The 16,397-nt window shown below is 47.6% G+C and overlaps 1 protein-coding gene across 1 annotated transcript; it reads right to left on the reverse strand.

Annotated features, from left to right (window-relative positions):
* Window positions 1-5,725: 5,725 nt before the first annotated feature.
* Window positions 5,726-11,669, reverse strand: LOC134166793 (endonuclease domain-containing 1 protein-like). Its single transcript, XM_062624768.1, has 3 exons — window positions 11,535-11,669; window positions 9,588-9,906; window positions 5,726-7,437 (listed from the first exon to the last, which is right to left on the reverse strand). The coding sequence occupies exons 2-3, from the start codon at window positions 9,867-9,869 to the stop codon at window positions 6,892-6,894; spliced, it is 828 nt and encodes a 275-aa protein (XP_062480752.1). The 5' UTR covers window positions 9,870-9,906; window positions 11,535-11,669; the 3' UTR covers window positions 5,726-6,891.
* Between the last annotated feature and the right edge of the window lie 4,728 nt (window positions 11,670-16,397).

Raw genomic sequence — 16,397 nt, forward strand, 5'->3', positions numbered from 1 at the left:
TGTAATTCTGCTGAGCCGTACTTTACCTCTCAATAGACCTTGCTGGTCCTTAAGGGGAATGGCTGCATCGGAGGCTTAAACCTTCAATGCAACAAGCAGAGAGCAAGTAGAAATCAGAGGGACCCAGCCTGGGAGCAAAAGGCCACCACTGCAAGAGGCTGTGGCCAAAGGGGCACCAACGCTGTTGTGCTTTTCCCAGGGCTGCTCTCACTGATTTTACAGGAGGTGTGGTTGATATTTTCGTTTGCAGACTCTGATGTTCTCAGCATGGAACAGCTAATAAACTATAACAATAAACTGTTCCGGGTGTTTGAAAGGCAGCTTGTTCTTCCTGTTATTGATCTACACCTTGAAAAAGACATGATTTATTTGCCATTACAAAAGGTGTTAAAAACCAGGAAGGCTTGTTCTAAAGAGCTGTGCTAAAGCCCACTTCACACATGTAGGATCACAGCTAACCTTTAAAATGCTAACTAAAAACACTTAGGCAAGAGGATCTCTGGCAAACAATATCTCCAAAATAGGTAATGGAAGCAATATTTACAATCTAAGAGCAGTGGAGCTCCCTTAACATTAGCTATCCCCAAGGGGTGGAAATGCACATACTCCTATCCCACGGCCAGGAACACAAGTGTGAGAAAATGTGTTTTTTCCAGAGGTATGCATTATAAGAATCAGCCTACGCAATGCAATGCATCATCCAATGTCCCTTCATACAGGTGTCTCCGTGTGAGCTGGTCCCATCACAGTGGAGATAAGAGGAGTCTAGAGACATTCAGCCATCACATGCACATGTCCACCCAGGCTGGGTAGTATTCCAGACCCCATGGACAGCATCAGCCATTGATTCCATTGACACTACTGGCTGCTCAGACAGCAGCTCACGTGGAAACACCTACAGATTGATCCGGTTGCCTAAAGATAGGTATCTGCTGTGATCTTCATCAGGGACTGTAGTGACAGGGCAAGGGGGCACAGGTTCAAACTTAAATGGGAAATTCAGGTTAGAATAAGGCAGAAGCTCTTCCCTATGAGGGTGCTGAGGCGCTGGCCCAGGGTGCCCAGAGAAGCTGTGGCTGCCCCATCCCTGGCAGTTCTCAAGGCCAGGTTGGACACAGGGCCTTGGAGCAACCAAGAAATTCAGGGAAGGTATTCCCTGACTAGATTTCATTTTTAAAGCTGTGTCGCTCATTTACATACCCACTATGATCCTTTCTATCGAGAGACTCTGGAGGTGTCATCCCAACAGTGGGGAGGTCCATGTGGGAGGAAGGTGCAGCCAATGGCTGCAGGGCTAAGTGCTGCTGCATAAACGGCTTGGGCCTTTTGCAAGAAAGGAAACTGGTTCTTCTACCCTGCCAACAGCCTCCACCTTCCCCATTCTCCTAACACAGCCCTTTCAACCACTTGATCGTAGAGTCATAGAATAGTTAGGGTTGGAAAGGACCTTAAGATCATCCAGTTCCAACCCCCCTGCCATGGGCAGGGGCATCTCACACTAAACCATGGCACTCAAAGCTGTGTCCAACCTGGCCTTGAACACAGCCAGGGATGGAGCATTCACAAGTTCCTTGGGCAAATGTTGTACGGCCAGGACCCAGTTTTGTATCAATTGTGCATCCAGTAAGGATGAGGGCTCCAGATCAATGCTCAGACCCCAGCAATCCTTAGAGAAGCTCCTGGGGACGTATTACCATAGTTATCCTCAGGAAACCTCCACCTCCAGCAAGCCTTCATGACCAGGGAATCTGGTGGTAGCCGTGCAACAAGCTGATGAGGAGGCTGATTTTGCTCATCGGGTTGCGGGAGGTGGGTATCACAAAGACACTGCTCCAGCGTTTATGCACCAACGTTCTCAGAGTTTCCATCTCAGGGGGAATTTGGAAGCTCATGGCCTTTTGTTCTGATTCAGACTGAAAGCACAGTTTGAAGTAACATCATTTCCTGTGCACGAGAAGCCCTGTTTTCCAGCTCGCCCTGCTCAGAACCAAAGGTTTCTCTCCTTCAATTCTTACTGTGTTCGTGCTGTTCGAAGTCCCTCAATCCTTTGTAAAGTTCTGCAGTGTCAGATAACAAATACCAAAACTGAAGGAGTTTATACTGTGCTTTTTAGCCTTAAGTCACCATGCTCACTAAAAGGAAGATAATTCTATTTTTGTTTTATTGGGTTGGATATGGTGGCGCTGAGGTGACTTTGTAAACTGATGTCAGTCCCAGTCCGGTGCTCTGAACATGCAGAGTAAGATCTCAAAGTCCCAGGAGTAATTTAGTGCTTACCATTTGCACATGCGGCAGTTTGTTAAAACAAGTCTTCATTTACAAGGGCCTGTAGGGACAGGACAAGTGGGAAAGGCTTTAACCTGACAGAAGGTGGATTTAGATTAAGTATAAGGAAGAAGCTCTTCCCTGTGAGGGTGCCCAGAGAAGCTGTGGCTGCCCCATCCCTGGCAGTGTTCAAGGCCAGGTTGGACACAGGGGCTTGGAGCAAGCTGCTCTAGTGGAAGGTGTCCCTGCCTGTGGCAGGGGGTTGGAACTGGATGAGCTTTAAGGTCCCTTCCAACACAAACCAGTCTGGGGTTCTGTGATTTACTGAACTAAGAAAACACGAACAAGTTATTCGGAAAGAGATTAGATTAAGATAACGTAACTGGCAAAAGACACACAGCTGTGTAAGTCGTCAGAAAAGGAGAGCAAATTTACATCGTAAGTGCTTTACATAAGCCAACGTGATACTTAGCATGCTAAGATTAATTCATGGTAGGAGACCTGGCATCTGGGATCTGAAAATATTAATCTCATTGGTATTATTATGGCACGTGAAAAGAAGCATTCCCATCAAATATCCTGAGTGGTGTGAAATCACACAGGCACAGCACAAATCCTTTCAGTGGTTAAGTCAGTGTTAACTCTCTTACCCCAGCTTAAAGTGTTATTAATTCCTCCACACCTGTTCTGAGATACTCATAAGCTTTCAACAGAGCTTTCTGCTATCTCAAACCTTTAGTTCAGGGGCCCTTCTCTTTATCCCACACTGGGTTTTGCTCTAGGAGTTGCCAACCACGACTTTAGCCCTTTAAATCAAGAAAAGGCACTAAAGATCAGACAGAAGATGATGTAGAGATGTGAAGATCCACGATTCATTGTTCCTCAACAATAAGATTTGTCCTGGGTTCAGCAGTAGCAGTCATGTTTCTCCTTCTTGGTAGCTGGTGCGGTGCAGTGTTTTGACTTTTGGCCTGGGAACAGAGCTGATAACAATGATGTTTTGGTTTGGCCAAGGACTTTGTGAGCCTCATGCTCTGCCAGGGAGGAGGGGGAGCCAGGAGGAAGCAGAGACAGGACACCTGACCCAAACTGACCAAAGAGGTATTCCATACCACAGCACGTCATGCCCAGGAGGTAACTGGGAGTTAGCCGGAAGGGCTGGGAGACTGAAGGGTTGGAGGAGGTATCGGTTAGAGCTTGGTCGGGCTGGGGGGGGCGAGTTATCGGTCGGCTGGTGCTGAGGTGTTGTATTCTCTTCCCTTGTTATTTCCTTTATCATTATTATCACTGGTGGTAGCAGTAGTGATGTGTGTTATACCTTAGTTACTAAACTGTTCTTATCTCAACCCGTGGGAGCTGCATTCTTTTCGATTCTCCTCTCCGTCCCTCCGGGAGTAGGGGGAGGGAAAGAAGGGGGGGAGTGAGTGAACAAATTGCCTGACTGGGTTTAAACCACGACAAGATTTCACATGTTTGCATGAAGAATCAGCAGGGAGAATTGTTTTTCAAGTCTCCAGGTTTTCCAGCTTCTTTGGTAACCATGCAATAGCAATGCATAACATGGGAAAAGAGAGATGTTTGCTTTTCAATAAACTGAGCATTCCTCTCTTCTAATAGCTCCTGGCAAGATAAAGCAGCTAGGTTAATGGATATTGTATATATATATATTCATTGTATAGATCCACATTTAACTGAAGACAGGAAATTCCCAGTAGAACCTCCTATGAGACTCAGAAAGGACTCTCAAATCTTTGAGCCTCATTTCCCAGGAAAAAGCCTGTCCCTGCAGGCTGAGATTAAGAGATGCGCACTTCCCCTGGACACCCCGCCTGAAGATCAGCTTGGCAGGGCCACAGGCAGCATGTGTTTCATGCAGAACCACACAGGGTACATTCGCCTACATGAGGGAGACGGGCAAATCCAACAGCTTCAGTGTGCCCAAGCCGGCAGATGGAGATGGCAAAGCCCCAGTGAGGTGTTCCCTGCCTGCTTTCCCCATGTGGCAGCCAGAGATGCTCCTGCAGGGACTTATAAATAAGCATATTGTATTTACTCTGGCAAAATGTTATAGCTGCTACAAATCTGGATGCATCAAAGCAGTTTTGCCCAGCTGCTTTCTCAAGCAGAGGCCAGATGATGCCACTGGAGTGATTTTCTTGTTGCCATCTCTTTGGGGACAGGATGTGGCAGCGTGTTCAGTTCAAGACGTTTGAACCACTGGAACAGGACTAAATAAACTGCATGATCCAGCCCATGGCAGTGAAGTGAACTTAGTGATAGGACCCTCTGCCAGCTGCATGCCCATTCCAACAACCACAGCAGGGGATGCAGCGAGCAATAGGGCTAACAGGATTTAGCTCCCAGCATCTTCTCATAGCCTCTGGGAAAAAGAACTTTTCCTTTCTGAAATCTCAGCTATGCACTAGTAGCGAGAGCTCTCCCCAAAGATGGACAGACATGGAATTACCTTCCCATCTCAGTGCAGCAGACAGAGGAGCTTCCCAGCCCACCAGGGATGCACACATGATGCATGGACTGGCTCTGGGCTCACAAATATCCCTATTACTCGTTCATAGCCAGAGTCAGCAGAAACCAGAGGAAATCATGGATGTAAGGATGCCCCTGGAGCTGAAGCAGCCTTCTGCTCAGCTCCAAGCTAAGGTGCTATGTGAAGCATCCCTCTTATTTGCTGGAAGGCAGCTTCCAAGCTGATTCATCCGTTGTTTTTTTTTGGCTTCCCATGTATTTCATATGCTTGCTGTGGAGGGGAGGGCATTTCTGGGTACCACTGAGGGAAAAGGTCCTGGGGAGGGCCCAGGGAGCTGATGGAGGGGTGAGTAATGGAGGTGGTTGGGGAGTGGGGGATTTTGGGGGCTGGCAATGGTGAGGATGAGTGTGGTTTCAAGTCTCAGCAGGCATGAGGAGTTGGATGAGTGAGTCAGAGGAAGTCCATGAGCAACCCCAGAGGTGTCTGCAGAGGTCCCTCAACCCGAGGTAGCACCTGATAGTTTCCCCCCATCAGTGGTCTGTGGCAGCATGTGAACCAAGGAGCAAAAATGCTTCAGGGCAGAGGCCTGGGACTACAAGGGCTACCCAGCAAAGGGGGGTGTGAGTGATGTTCTTAAGTTATTCTCCTAAAAAGCAAAGCATTCTCCTGCCTAAGAGCAGCACAGCTGGCACAAGTGAATGCTACTGCTGCTCTCACCACAGCAGCTGGAGATACAGGAGCCTGTGGTACTATTGGGAACTAACAGTGGTGTGTGTGGGGAGCTTCCCTGCTCTCAGGTGTCCAGAGCCACTGGAGATGCCCTTGAAGAACTTGTCTGGCCTCTGGCTGCAGGTATCAGGGCATCTCAAGTGGTCCAGGATGCCTCTGTTCATGCAGCTGAGCCACTCCTGGATCTCTGCTGGCTGTGGTCAGAGCTCAGGTACCCAACACACATGGACACATCTGCATGTAGGGGTCTAACTTATGGTTTATTTGTAAGGTGACCTTACAGTGCAGCAATGGAGCAAATACTTCATACTGTGAACTACTCAGGTACTAAATTACATGGCATACATTGACCTTACATCCATTGAATGCATTTAACAAAATGAGTTACACATAAATATTCAGGAAAAGTTCAGAATGAGTACAGAGAAGAAAATCATCCAACCAGTGTGTCACAGAAATGTATCTTTGACTGGTCAAAGCTTGCTGTACATCTGATCCCTGAGCCTGGCTGGCTGATACCTCAGCTCCTGCTCTCAAGGTGCAGGTTCTAAAAGCAAGCAAACAACAACCTGCTAGCAAATATACATAAACACAGTGTCTGTGTAAGCTCAGGGTTAGAGAGCCTAGTGATTAGATGTAGGTTATTTCCTTCTTTCTCTGTTTTATTTATTTACAGACCTCAAGATGCTGCTCCTGTGCTTAGTTGTGTTACTTCTTCACCTTCTTCTCTCCCTTTATCCTTTGCTGTTGTCATTGCTCTATTGGTCAGAATGCATTTGTGGAATCATCCTTACAGACTTTCAGCAATCCTTGGGCTCATTGCTTTCCTTGTCTAAAGATGAATCACAGAAACACAGAATCATAGAATCATAGAATCATGGAATGGTTTGGGTTGGAAAGGACCTTAAGATCATCCAGTTCCAACCTCCTGCCATGGGCAGGGACAACTCATACTAAATCATTAGGTTGGGATGGACCTCTGGAGGTCCTCTGATGCAGACCCCTGCTCCAGCAGGACCATGTCTATTTGGGTTTTGAGTATCTCCAGCAATGAAGAATCTACAGCCTCTCTGGGCAACCTGGGCTGTCCTAGTCCCATACCTTTCCTAAGGGGATGAGGGACAAGTCAGCAGCACACTATCTGTGATCTAAGGAGAGGAAGGAGCAATGAGCTGTGTATGGGCATGGAGATAAAGGGAAAAAAGCCCCAAACAAAGCTCTTCTAGTGTCAGTGAGAGCTCTGATCTCCTTGCTCATGGCTGTCATCCAGCTTGCCCCTCCAGAGTGGCCAGGGCAAGTACTCCTTTTTAAGAGCTGGAAAACCACTGGGGAAGGAAGCAGGATGGATGCTGCACAGGGCATGTGGACAAAGCCTCTGAGCCTTTTTACGCTGGGATGTGTAGTGGGGCTTATTTCCGGGGACAACCACTGTCAAATAGAGAAACCCGGCTTCTCCCATAAAGCTGGGTCAATGTATCCTCCAGCTCCTCCAGTGTGAGGAGCTGCACCTCATTCCTATCATTCTCAGCAATGACCGCCCAAGTCTTCCTATGCTTGGCGTTCACCTCGCAGCAGGCACTCGCCCAGAGGTAGCTGGGTTTATTCACCCTCCCCTTGGCAATGTAGTTGTTCCCAGGCACAGCACCCACGACGACATAGGTGTTGTTACAGCCCTGGGTGTTCCTCATCATCGTCTGCTGCTCGTAGTTGTTCCAGGCGCCACCGTTGAGCTTCTCATTCTGGGGCACGATGTTGGTGAGGGTGAAGGTTGCTGTCCTGCTGTTGGAGTCAGAGTGGTGGCTGTTGGGGTTCAAATGGCCTCGGTTCAAACCAGTCAGGTTCTTGTAGTCCTGGAGGACAGCCTGGTGCTTGCCAATCTCCTCTAAGATGATGCTGAAGTCATTCAAGAGGGTCCGCTCTCTTTCCATAGTTCTGGGATAAGTCAGGCCAATCAGCTTAAGAGGTAAAGAAGAGGAAAAGGGGTTAGTGTTGGGAGTAATGGAGTAGGTTTCCCTGGAGTAGAAATCTGTGAGTGCTGAGCACTCATTTCTCGTTATCTCAGTGTATGAAAATGCCTGAAGCAGAGAGAAATCATAAAGCTGCGCCTCCTCGAGCACACAAGCTTAGAATTTGACTGCTCTTGATCTGACTTGTGACCTTTGAAATCCAGCCTGGGACTGTGGGTAGATGCATGACACGGTGAGCATTTTCTCCTCCCAGGTTTGAAAGGTGATGTGGGTGAAACATCTCCCCTGCCACATCTGGTTCCTTTTCCTCCCATCTCCACATCCTACATCTGCTCAGGGCTCTCCCCAGTGCCTCTCACCCCTATCAATCACGTTCAACCTTCATCTGATGAGGCTATCACCAGCCCTGCTCCTTTATTCAGGCTTTGGGAAAGGTTTTCATGCCTTTTTTAAACCAATCTGTCAACACCCTGGTGTTTTATGAGCTCAGGGAAACAAAACAAGAGCACAGATACCCTCTTTGGGTGTCTTAGGGAGTCTTTGAAGGTGGTCAGGATGGGGCGAGGATGAGCAGAAGAGCCATGGAGCCTTCCACAGGGGAGATGAGGACTCAGCCCCTTCTCCTCTTTGCCCCTCGCTTGAACTATGTGTGGTTGCTGCAGTACCACGCTCCTGAAGCACCACTGTTTGCCTCCTCTATACCCATACACCTAGGGCTGTGTTGAGAAACCAATCCCAGAGGTGAGTTTTCCCTGGAAGGGCTATAGTGCATTGCAAAGATGAAGCTTTTTCACTCAGCAAACAAAAAATACCTCAATGCAAGTGGGATCTGCTACTGCAGAACTAACACTTTGTCTCGGGGCTGATGTGGGCTAGGGAGAACAGATGTGCTCCTTCTGCAGCAGCACTGAAAGCAAGTTGGAAATGATCAGCCTCTTAAAGGAGCTCATAATCCCCCAGGAGACCTGGGGAACATAAATATTGCATGAAACCTCTGCAGGAAGTTAACTAATTCACAGATTTCACAGATGGCCTGGGACCATGGTCCAGGAGGCAAAGAGAGAAGGCGTTATCCACCTTCAATGTGGAGGCTGCAGTGGTTGCAGTACCCTATTAGCTGCTTGAGTTCCTATGCAGTTCTATATTAGCTGCTTGAGTTCCTATGAGTAGCAAGTGCAAACGATTTCTTTCATAACCATAACACCTTTTCGTATTTAAGGAAACATATTTAGCCTTCCTCTGGAATAGGGCATATGGCTTTCTTTTGTGGCTCATTTTCACCTAAATCCCCTACTGCTTCTGTGTTCTGAGCAAGGACCTGAATTTCCTCTTCTTCTGTTCTGTAATTTGCTTGGGCTTTCTTACTGAAGGCTGAAGTCTGTTAGAAGGACGTTTGGGAGGGCTTTGTAGTTTGCAGAGATCTTTGTGTCTGATGGATGCTTCTGAACCAAGCCTGAGGCAATGGTGGTAAGCAGCAACTACAGGTGGATGGAGATCGTGCGCTTCTGACTTGAGTGATGCTGATTCTTACTTCTCACTGCCTGAAATACCACTCAATGCATTTACCCAGTGTTAACTTAACCCTCTCAATGCTGACAGCTTGTTCCTATACTTTTGCACTGGGTCATCTCACCCTGCACTGAATTTCTCTGCACTTCTCTCATGCCACTTACAAAGCCAGAATGACTCAACTGGGAGCAAATATGTCAGGGATGCAAAAGAGATCAGAGCTCAGCAGTGTTCATCCCTCACGTTTAGGTGCTGTTGGATGTCTTTTCGCCATCGCTTGGTCTCCACCACACCATGGGACAGGGGTCGTTTGACTTTGTAATGTAATGTAATGTAATGTAATGTAATGTAATGTAATGTAATGTAATGTGACTTAATGTTCCTAAGAGGTCAAAGTGGCAAAATGGGCACTTTTAGGAAATGACTCATCTCATCCTCCTGCTGATGTCTCAGATGCATCAGAGGAATCATATGGTGAAGGTGTTTGAAGTTGAATGAGACTAATCCCCTCCAGCAGTCCCATTTGCATGCGCGTGGGGTGGGTGGGAGGAGAAGGAAGTGTTTGGTTAACTGCTGTAGCTGACCTTTTAATGACTGTAGGGTGATGTGCTGCAAGAGAGGACACTCACCTGGGGCTCAACCAGCCATGTGTTGGGTCTCTTGCCAGCTGCAGGCTGGTAGAGGTAAGCAGAGTATACGGGAATACGCCTGCTCTTGTCGTACAGGGTGGCAAAGTAATACTGGTTCTTGTAACGCTGGCAGATCCAGGCTGGGTTCTCTGGTTCCAGGGCTTCATTTGGGGGGGTTTTCCGGAAGAAGAACTGAGGGCATGAGCTTTCGAAGGATGTCACCAGCTCACTGTGTCCCAGCCAGAGGCAGCTCGCCAAGACCTGCAGCAGCAGCAACAGCATCGTGGGGAGGACTTCAAGTGAAGGAGCTGTTGCTCACCTGGAGGGCAATGCAGAGGTACAATCAACCTGGGGAAGGCTCATCATGGCCTGGAGTAACGCTTGTGTTTGTGGGATATGGTTGCAGAGGAGGGAACCGGGAGAGAACAACAAAGGGACAACTTCTGCCCTCCTGGATATGGAAACATCAACAGGGGAATGAGGGTGAAGTCTAAAATAGGTTTCAGGTGCCTAGAGGAGGCAGCAGTGAGAGAATTTAGCTTGTCTGAGGAGGGATCCAAACCCATCCCATGTCTCATCAGCTCACACAGCAAAGCTTTTTAGGGAACTGAGGCAAGGTCTTGGGACAAAGCCACTTTTTCCAACCTACCTCTGTTGGCCAAGAGCTCAACTTTTCTGTTAGCACTGGAGAAATAGGGCTGGAAGCTCCTATTTCTGAATACCACCTCACTCCCTTTGTTCTGAGGACCTGCTCACAGCAGAGAACCTGCAGCTAGGCACATACTCTGCTCAGCCACCTACAGTGCTGAGCTGAGATTTAGTCTCACGGGGGATTTGGAAGGGAAACAACAGTGATGCTGCACTTCCTACATGTCTCAGGCCCCATCTAAGTTTACACAGAGATGCAGCTCTTCTGTAACTCCTCTGTGCTTGCAGCAGGATTAGTCTCCCCTATAACTGTGTCAGGTGTTTAACCCAAAGTGGTCCAGCTTGCGGTCCTGAATGCCATTTTTGCCCCAACTTGCATTCTCAGGGTGTCCAACCCCAGACAATGAACTTGCAGATACATGGATACAGAAAGAGAAGGGGATGAAGGAAGCATCAGGGATGACACCTGTGTCTTATCGGCACTCTGCCTGTTGCTGTAGCAATGCAGATACCAAGGGGCAGCTCTTCCCATGGCTGCACAGGATTTCTGCTGATCCACATCTTTAGCTTTGCTGATTGCTTTTTCCTGTACTGTAAAAAGGCACTGGGGCAGGATTTTCTATCTCTCCAACAGAAGCAGGTCCTGTTTTGTCCTTCTTGGGTGTTGAAATGATTTTTAGCAGCCAGCAAGCTCTTTCTTTTTGGAGAAAACCAAGTAATTCCCTGTGATGCTGGCAGTGATGCAGGGTGCTTTATCTTCTCTCTGATACTTCAGGGTAACAGCGATAGCTCCATTTTAAAGCTACAGAGTAGCTTTAAAATAATGAGCATTTTAAATAAGGCAGGACAAGCAGCTAAAAGGATTCATGGAAGAGAAAGCTGCCTTGGTCTCTAGGACACAAACCCCACCTTGGCTGGGGAGGTGGCTGAGCTGAGGACTACCGAAGGCTTGGAAAATTACCTTGCACATTTGCACTTTTCTTACACTTTTCCCTGACCCTCATCTGTTAAATTCCACTGGATTCAGGCTACTGATGTAGATATACCCTTGCTCTGATCCAGGACATCTGGTCCTTTATCTCTTCACTAGTTCTGGATTAGGAATGTGATGACCAACAAGCTGAAAACAGAAAAGTGAACCTCAAGAAGTGGTTTATCCCAATACGCTGCAGAACATGACTCTATCTGCCCTAAAGCAGGCAGAAAAGTTACTGAAAAGTCCTTGTTTTCCACCACCCCCCCCATGAGCTTAAAATACATCTAAGTAACTTAATAACAGATACAGAGAAACCAACCTACCGTGTGGAAGAGCAGCACCTAAAGACTTTATTCACAGGACTCTGCTCACAGCCCCGAAGTGGAACAGGACGTTCAAATGCCTCTGCTACAGACTGAAGCTGGCTGTGGCCTCAGGGTGGTTTATATATGGTCTCCAGGAAGGCAGAGTTGTTTGATTTCTCAAACAGGGCTTAGAGTCAGTTTGTCCAAGGCTGGAGCCAGAGGACATGTGCTTTTCCAGAGGTCTTTTGCAAGGTCACGGATGGAGTTAGGGCACTCAATAACCCTCCTCTCCCCCCTCCCTTATTCAACAGTTGGATATGACTTTTCCAGGTGACTTGGCACCTGAAATGTAATCATTCAAGGTGTTGTGTGGCTATTTCTGATAACCTTGAATCAAGTCTTCCTAACAGCTTGGAGCCAAACTCTGTCAATAGGCCAAAATAAGACCTTAAATCCACCCTTTCCCAATGTTGTGCTTGGAAGAGGGTACAAACTCAACTCCCATCTGCTCAGTGCATGCTGTAATCAATAGGCAGTAATGCATTAGATATGGGATGTTGCCAGATCAGGTGTAGAGGAGTGCCAGGTTGCACCCTCAGAGCAGGAGGGGACTCTGCACCCAGCATCTTCAGTGCATCTTGTACAACCTTTGGCAGACTCCTGTGCTACAGGAAGGGGTATTCAGAGACAACCAATGCCTGGTTGTATCTAGTGCGTCAGACACAAGCAATGCCTGGTGTTCACTCATAGCTAAACAAGAGCTTGCTGGAGCCTGGGCAATAATTCATCCTTGAGTTGATGTTCAAGACAGGCAGGCGAAACTGCAGCCGTCAAGATGAACGATTAAAAAAACACAGCAAGACAGTATCTGTTTTCCTATGTTTAGACATCTCAGTTCACCATCAGGCATCTCCTTGTGCATCTGTTCCCAAGGCTTCCTTCCCATGCTGATCATTCCCCGAAGCATCCTTGGCCAGGTTCAACATCTGGCTGGGACAGAAGGTGAGCAGCAGGAGCACTGACACCACTTCAGAGCATCCCACCAGGTTTTGGTGACATTTCCAGATGCGTGGCACTTTGCCCCACCTGCTGAGGGCTTCAGATCTAATGGCATCAGCTTCTGGGAGTGCCAGTTCATAGTGGGGTAGTTTATTCCCTTTGGGAATAGTGTTCCTTCTTTAAGGATTTGATTCACACATCACCAAAAGTGCTATTTTTTCTGGGATCCCACCTGATTTTATAATTTTTTCAAAGACCATAAGCATTATTAGCTCGTGTGGTGACATTTTCCAAGCTTTTTCCAGTCTCTTCTGCCTCTGAACCTCTCTTGTATTCTCCAGACCTTTACTTCTCTATTCTTGAGTTTCTTTCTCTCTCAAGTTCCTTCTGTCCTTGCCCTCCTTAATGTGAAATGATAAAGAAAGAGCTGCAAAACACAGTGCATGCAAAATCTCTCACTTTCTCCTTGGAAGGTGGATGTTAAAGCTCAGCAACTGCAGCCCACACCTTGATGCATTTATCCTGAAGCTAAAGAGGTGCTTGGAATACTGCAGTCAATGGTGAGAATGGAGTAAGAGCTTACCTTAAAGCAGAGTCTCAGGCCAAACAACTGAGCTTTGCTTCACTCTTCTTCCTGAAGAAATGGTTGGCTGACCCCTCAGGAGCCCCACTGCAATTTATACCCAGTCATCTATCTGCCTCTTTGCACAGAAAGGGAAACTCACAGAAAAGAGAGGGTTTCTGCTGTTATTTGGGGATGTTTGTTCCTGCCTGCCCAAAAATGGGGTGACAGTTGCTGTTTGCTGTTTCCTCAGGATTTCTCCCAAGTTGGCTGACTTGGGGCATCACGTGTCAGAAGCAGATAACTGTGTCTGGTGACTTCCCCTTCTATTTCCTCATTCCCCATGGGGCACTGGCACAACTGCTGCAGCACGCACTTGTATTTCTCTTCCCAGCAGACCTCTGGTGGCATTAGACCCCCTGGCCTGTCTCTGAGTACACATGGATGTTCATAGTCTGCTCTTATACAGCCTCTCAGGGTACAGTCACTATGGCCAGGCTATATATTTTCCCTTGTCTGATGCAAAGGCTTTGTAACTGCAGTTGTTAATGCTATGCTATAGATTCTGGGGGCACACCTCAGTCTCTTCTTGCAGGTGCACAAGCCACTGCTAAGCCTGTGTTCGAATAGGATCCCAGTACAGTCACTGCTGAGCCTGTGTTCAAACAGGATCCCAGTACAGTCACTGCTGAGCCTGTGTTCAAACAGGATCCCAATACAGCCACTGCTGAGCCTGTGTTCAAACAGGATCCCAATACAGCCACTGCTGAGCCTGTGTTCAAACAGGATCCCAATACAGCCACTGGCTCAAACAGGATCCCAATACAGCCACTGCTGAGCCTGTGTTCAAATAGGATCCCAATACAGCCACTGCTGAGCCTGTGTTCAAACAGGATCCCAATACAGCCACTGCTGAGCCTGTGTTCAAATAGGATCCCAATACAGCCACTGCTGAGCCTGTGTTCAAACAGGATCCCAATACAGCCACTGCTGAGCTTGTGTTCAAACAGGATCCCAATACAGCCACTGCTGAGCCTGTGTTCAAACAGGATCCCAATACAGCCACTGCTGAGCTTGTGTTCAAACAGGATCCCAATACAGCCACTGCTGAGCCTGTGTTCAAACAGGATCCCAATGCAGCCACTGCTGAGCCTGTGTTCAAACAGGATCCCAATACAGCTACTGCTGAGCCTGTGTTCAAACAGGATCCCAATACAGCCACTGCTGATTCAAATAGAATCCCAATCTGCCCATAAAGCAGGTTTGGTGGAGACATTCTTCTCCCCTTAGGAATGCGTAAAAGGGATTTGAGGGGATGGATACAGAGAATAAAGTTTGGTAGGCTGTTCTCTCATGAACGTGGAGGGCAGAGGGAATGAGAAGGGCTGTTCTGTGGTCACTCTAAGGACAGCTGGATGAAAGACACTGGTTTCTTACAGTATTAGTGGGGTGGAAATGGGACTAAAGGCTGCAAATAATTATGACCAAACACCATCAGCAATGGGTGTGACAAAAGTCAAGGACTCTAAGAAAGATCCCTTGTCCTGAGCTGCACCTTAGAGCAGAGTTAAAGGGGTCTGGCAATGTTTTGTATACACTTGGATTAAAAGCTGCAGGGAACATGACTATTCCATTTCTATACAGACCCCTAGTCCCCAGGCCTCATGCTGTGCATCTTACCCTAGATACTGAACCACAAGGGTTCATTTTCTTGATCTAACAAATGCTCCCTCCTGTAGCCCAGTAAAAGCATCAAGGGGAAGCAGTTCCTTGCACTGGGTTTCACTCCCTGAGCTCTGCCCTTTCTCTTTGGGTCTGATACTGCTACATCCTGTTGATGCAGAAGATTGGCCATTGAAAACATGTCTCAATATATAGAAGCAATGATATTCTGTGGCTCTAGTTCAAAATAGCATTTGATGGATATTTCTGAAGAATAGCAAAGTGCTGAGCTTGATGTCCAGGCAACCCTTGTTGGTTCTCTCCTTTTCACACAGTAAAGTATCAGGTCATGGTCAGAGCACTGCCACACAAAGAGTTGTTATATGCAGAGAAAGGAAGAGGACAGGCAATCAGACCATATTTCTTCCGTTTCTTCAGAAAGGACTTAAAGTACCCCCAGTGAAACATTAAGCAGCCAAAGCAGGTATCAGCTCAGATAATATAATCAATACCCAGCTGTGATACCAAAATCGCAATGGAAACATAGATATTTCAAAAGCCCTGATGGTGAATTCCCAAGCAGACCAATCTGCAGCAAGCCAGCCTTGGATAACAAGGACTTTTGCCATGGAACTGGCATCAACAAAAGCTGACCTGAGTTAACTCTTACAGTGAAACTGTTTAATATCCTTATGTGGGTGATTTTTTTTGGAAGTGGAGGAAAATGAGTGCAGTTTAGTTGTGAAGGAATGAGCATTGGGAATGAAGCCAAACTCTTCCACTTGTCCACAGTTTTAATTAAACTGGGAAAACTTTCCTAACTGTATATATATACATATATGTATGTATAAAAATATACTGTGTGTAAAATATAGATAAGAGTCATAGAATCATAAAGTCATGGAATGGTTTGGGTTGGAAAGGACCTTAAGATCATCCAGTTCCAACCCCCCTGCCATGAGCAGGGGCACCTCACACTAAACCATCTCACCCAAGGCTTTGCCCAACCTGGCCTTGAACACTGCCAGGGATGGAGCATCACAACTTCCCTGGGCAACCTGTTCCAGTGCCTCACCACCCTAACAGGAAAGAATTTCCTCCTTATATCCAATCTAAACTTCCCCTGTTTACGTTTTAACCCGTTACCCCTTGTCCTGTCACTACAGTCCCTAATGAAGAGTCCCTCCCCAGCATCCCTATAGGCCCCCTTCAGATACTGGAAGGCTGCTATGAGGTCTCCATGCAGCCTTCTCTTCTCCAGGCTGAACAGCCCCAACTTTCTCAGCCTATCTTTATACGGGAGGTGCTCCAGGACCTGATCATCCTCGTGGCCTCCTCTGGACTTGTTCCAACAGTTCCATGTCCTTTTTATGTTGAGGACACCAGAACTGCACACAATGCTCCAGGTGAGGTCTCATGAGAGCAGAGCAGAGGAGCAGGATCACCTCCTTCGACCTGCTGGTCACGCTCCTTTGGATGCAGCCCAGGACACGGTTGGTTTCTGGGCTGCGAGCGCACACTGAAGCCGGCTCATGTTCATTTTCTGATGGACCAGCACCCCCAAGTCCTTCTCCGTGGGCTGCTCTGAATCTCTTCTCTGCCCAACCTGTAGCTGTGCCTGGGATTGCTCCGACCCAGGTGTCAGACTGACCAGGGGT

Source organism: Pezoporus occidentalis, unplaced genomic scaffold, assembly GCF_034315485.1.
Source record: "Pezoporus occidentalis ecotype Australia unplaced genomic scaffold, CSIRO_AGI_Poc_V1 ctg270, whole genome shotgun sequence".
NCBI classification, from domain to species: Eukaryota; Metazoa; Chordata; class Aves; order Psittaciformes; family Psittacidae; genus Pezoporus; species Pezoporus occidentalis.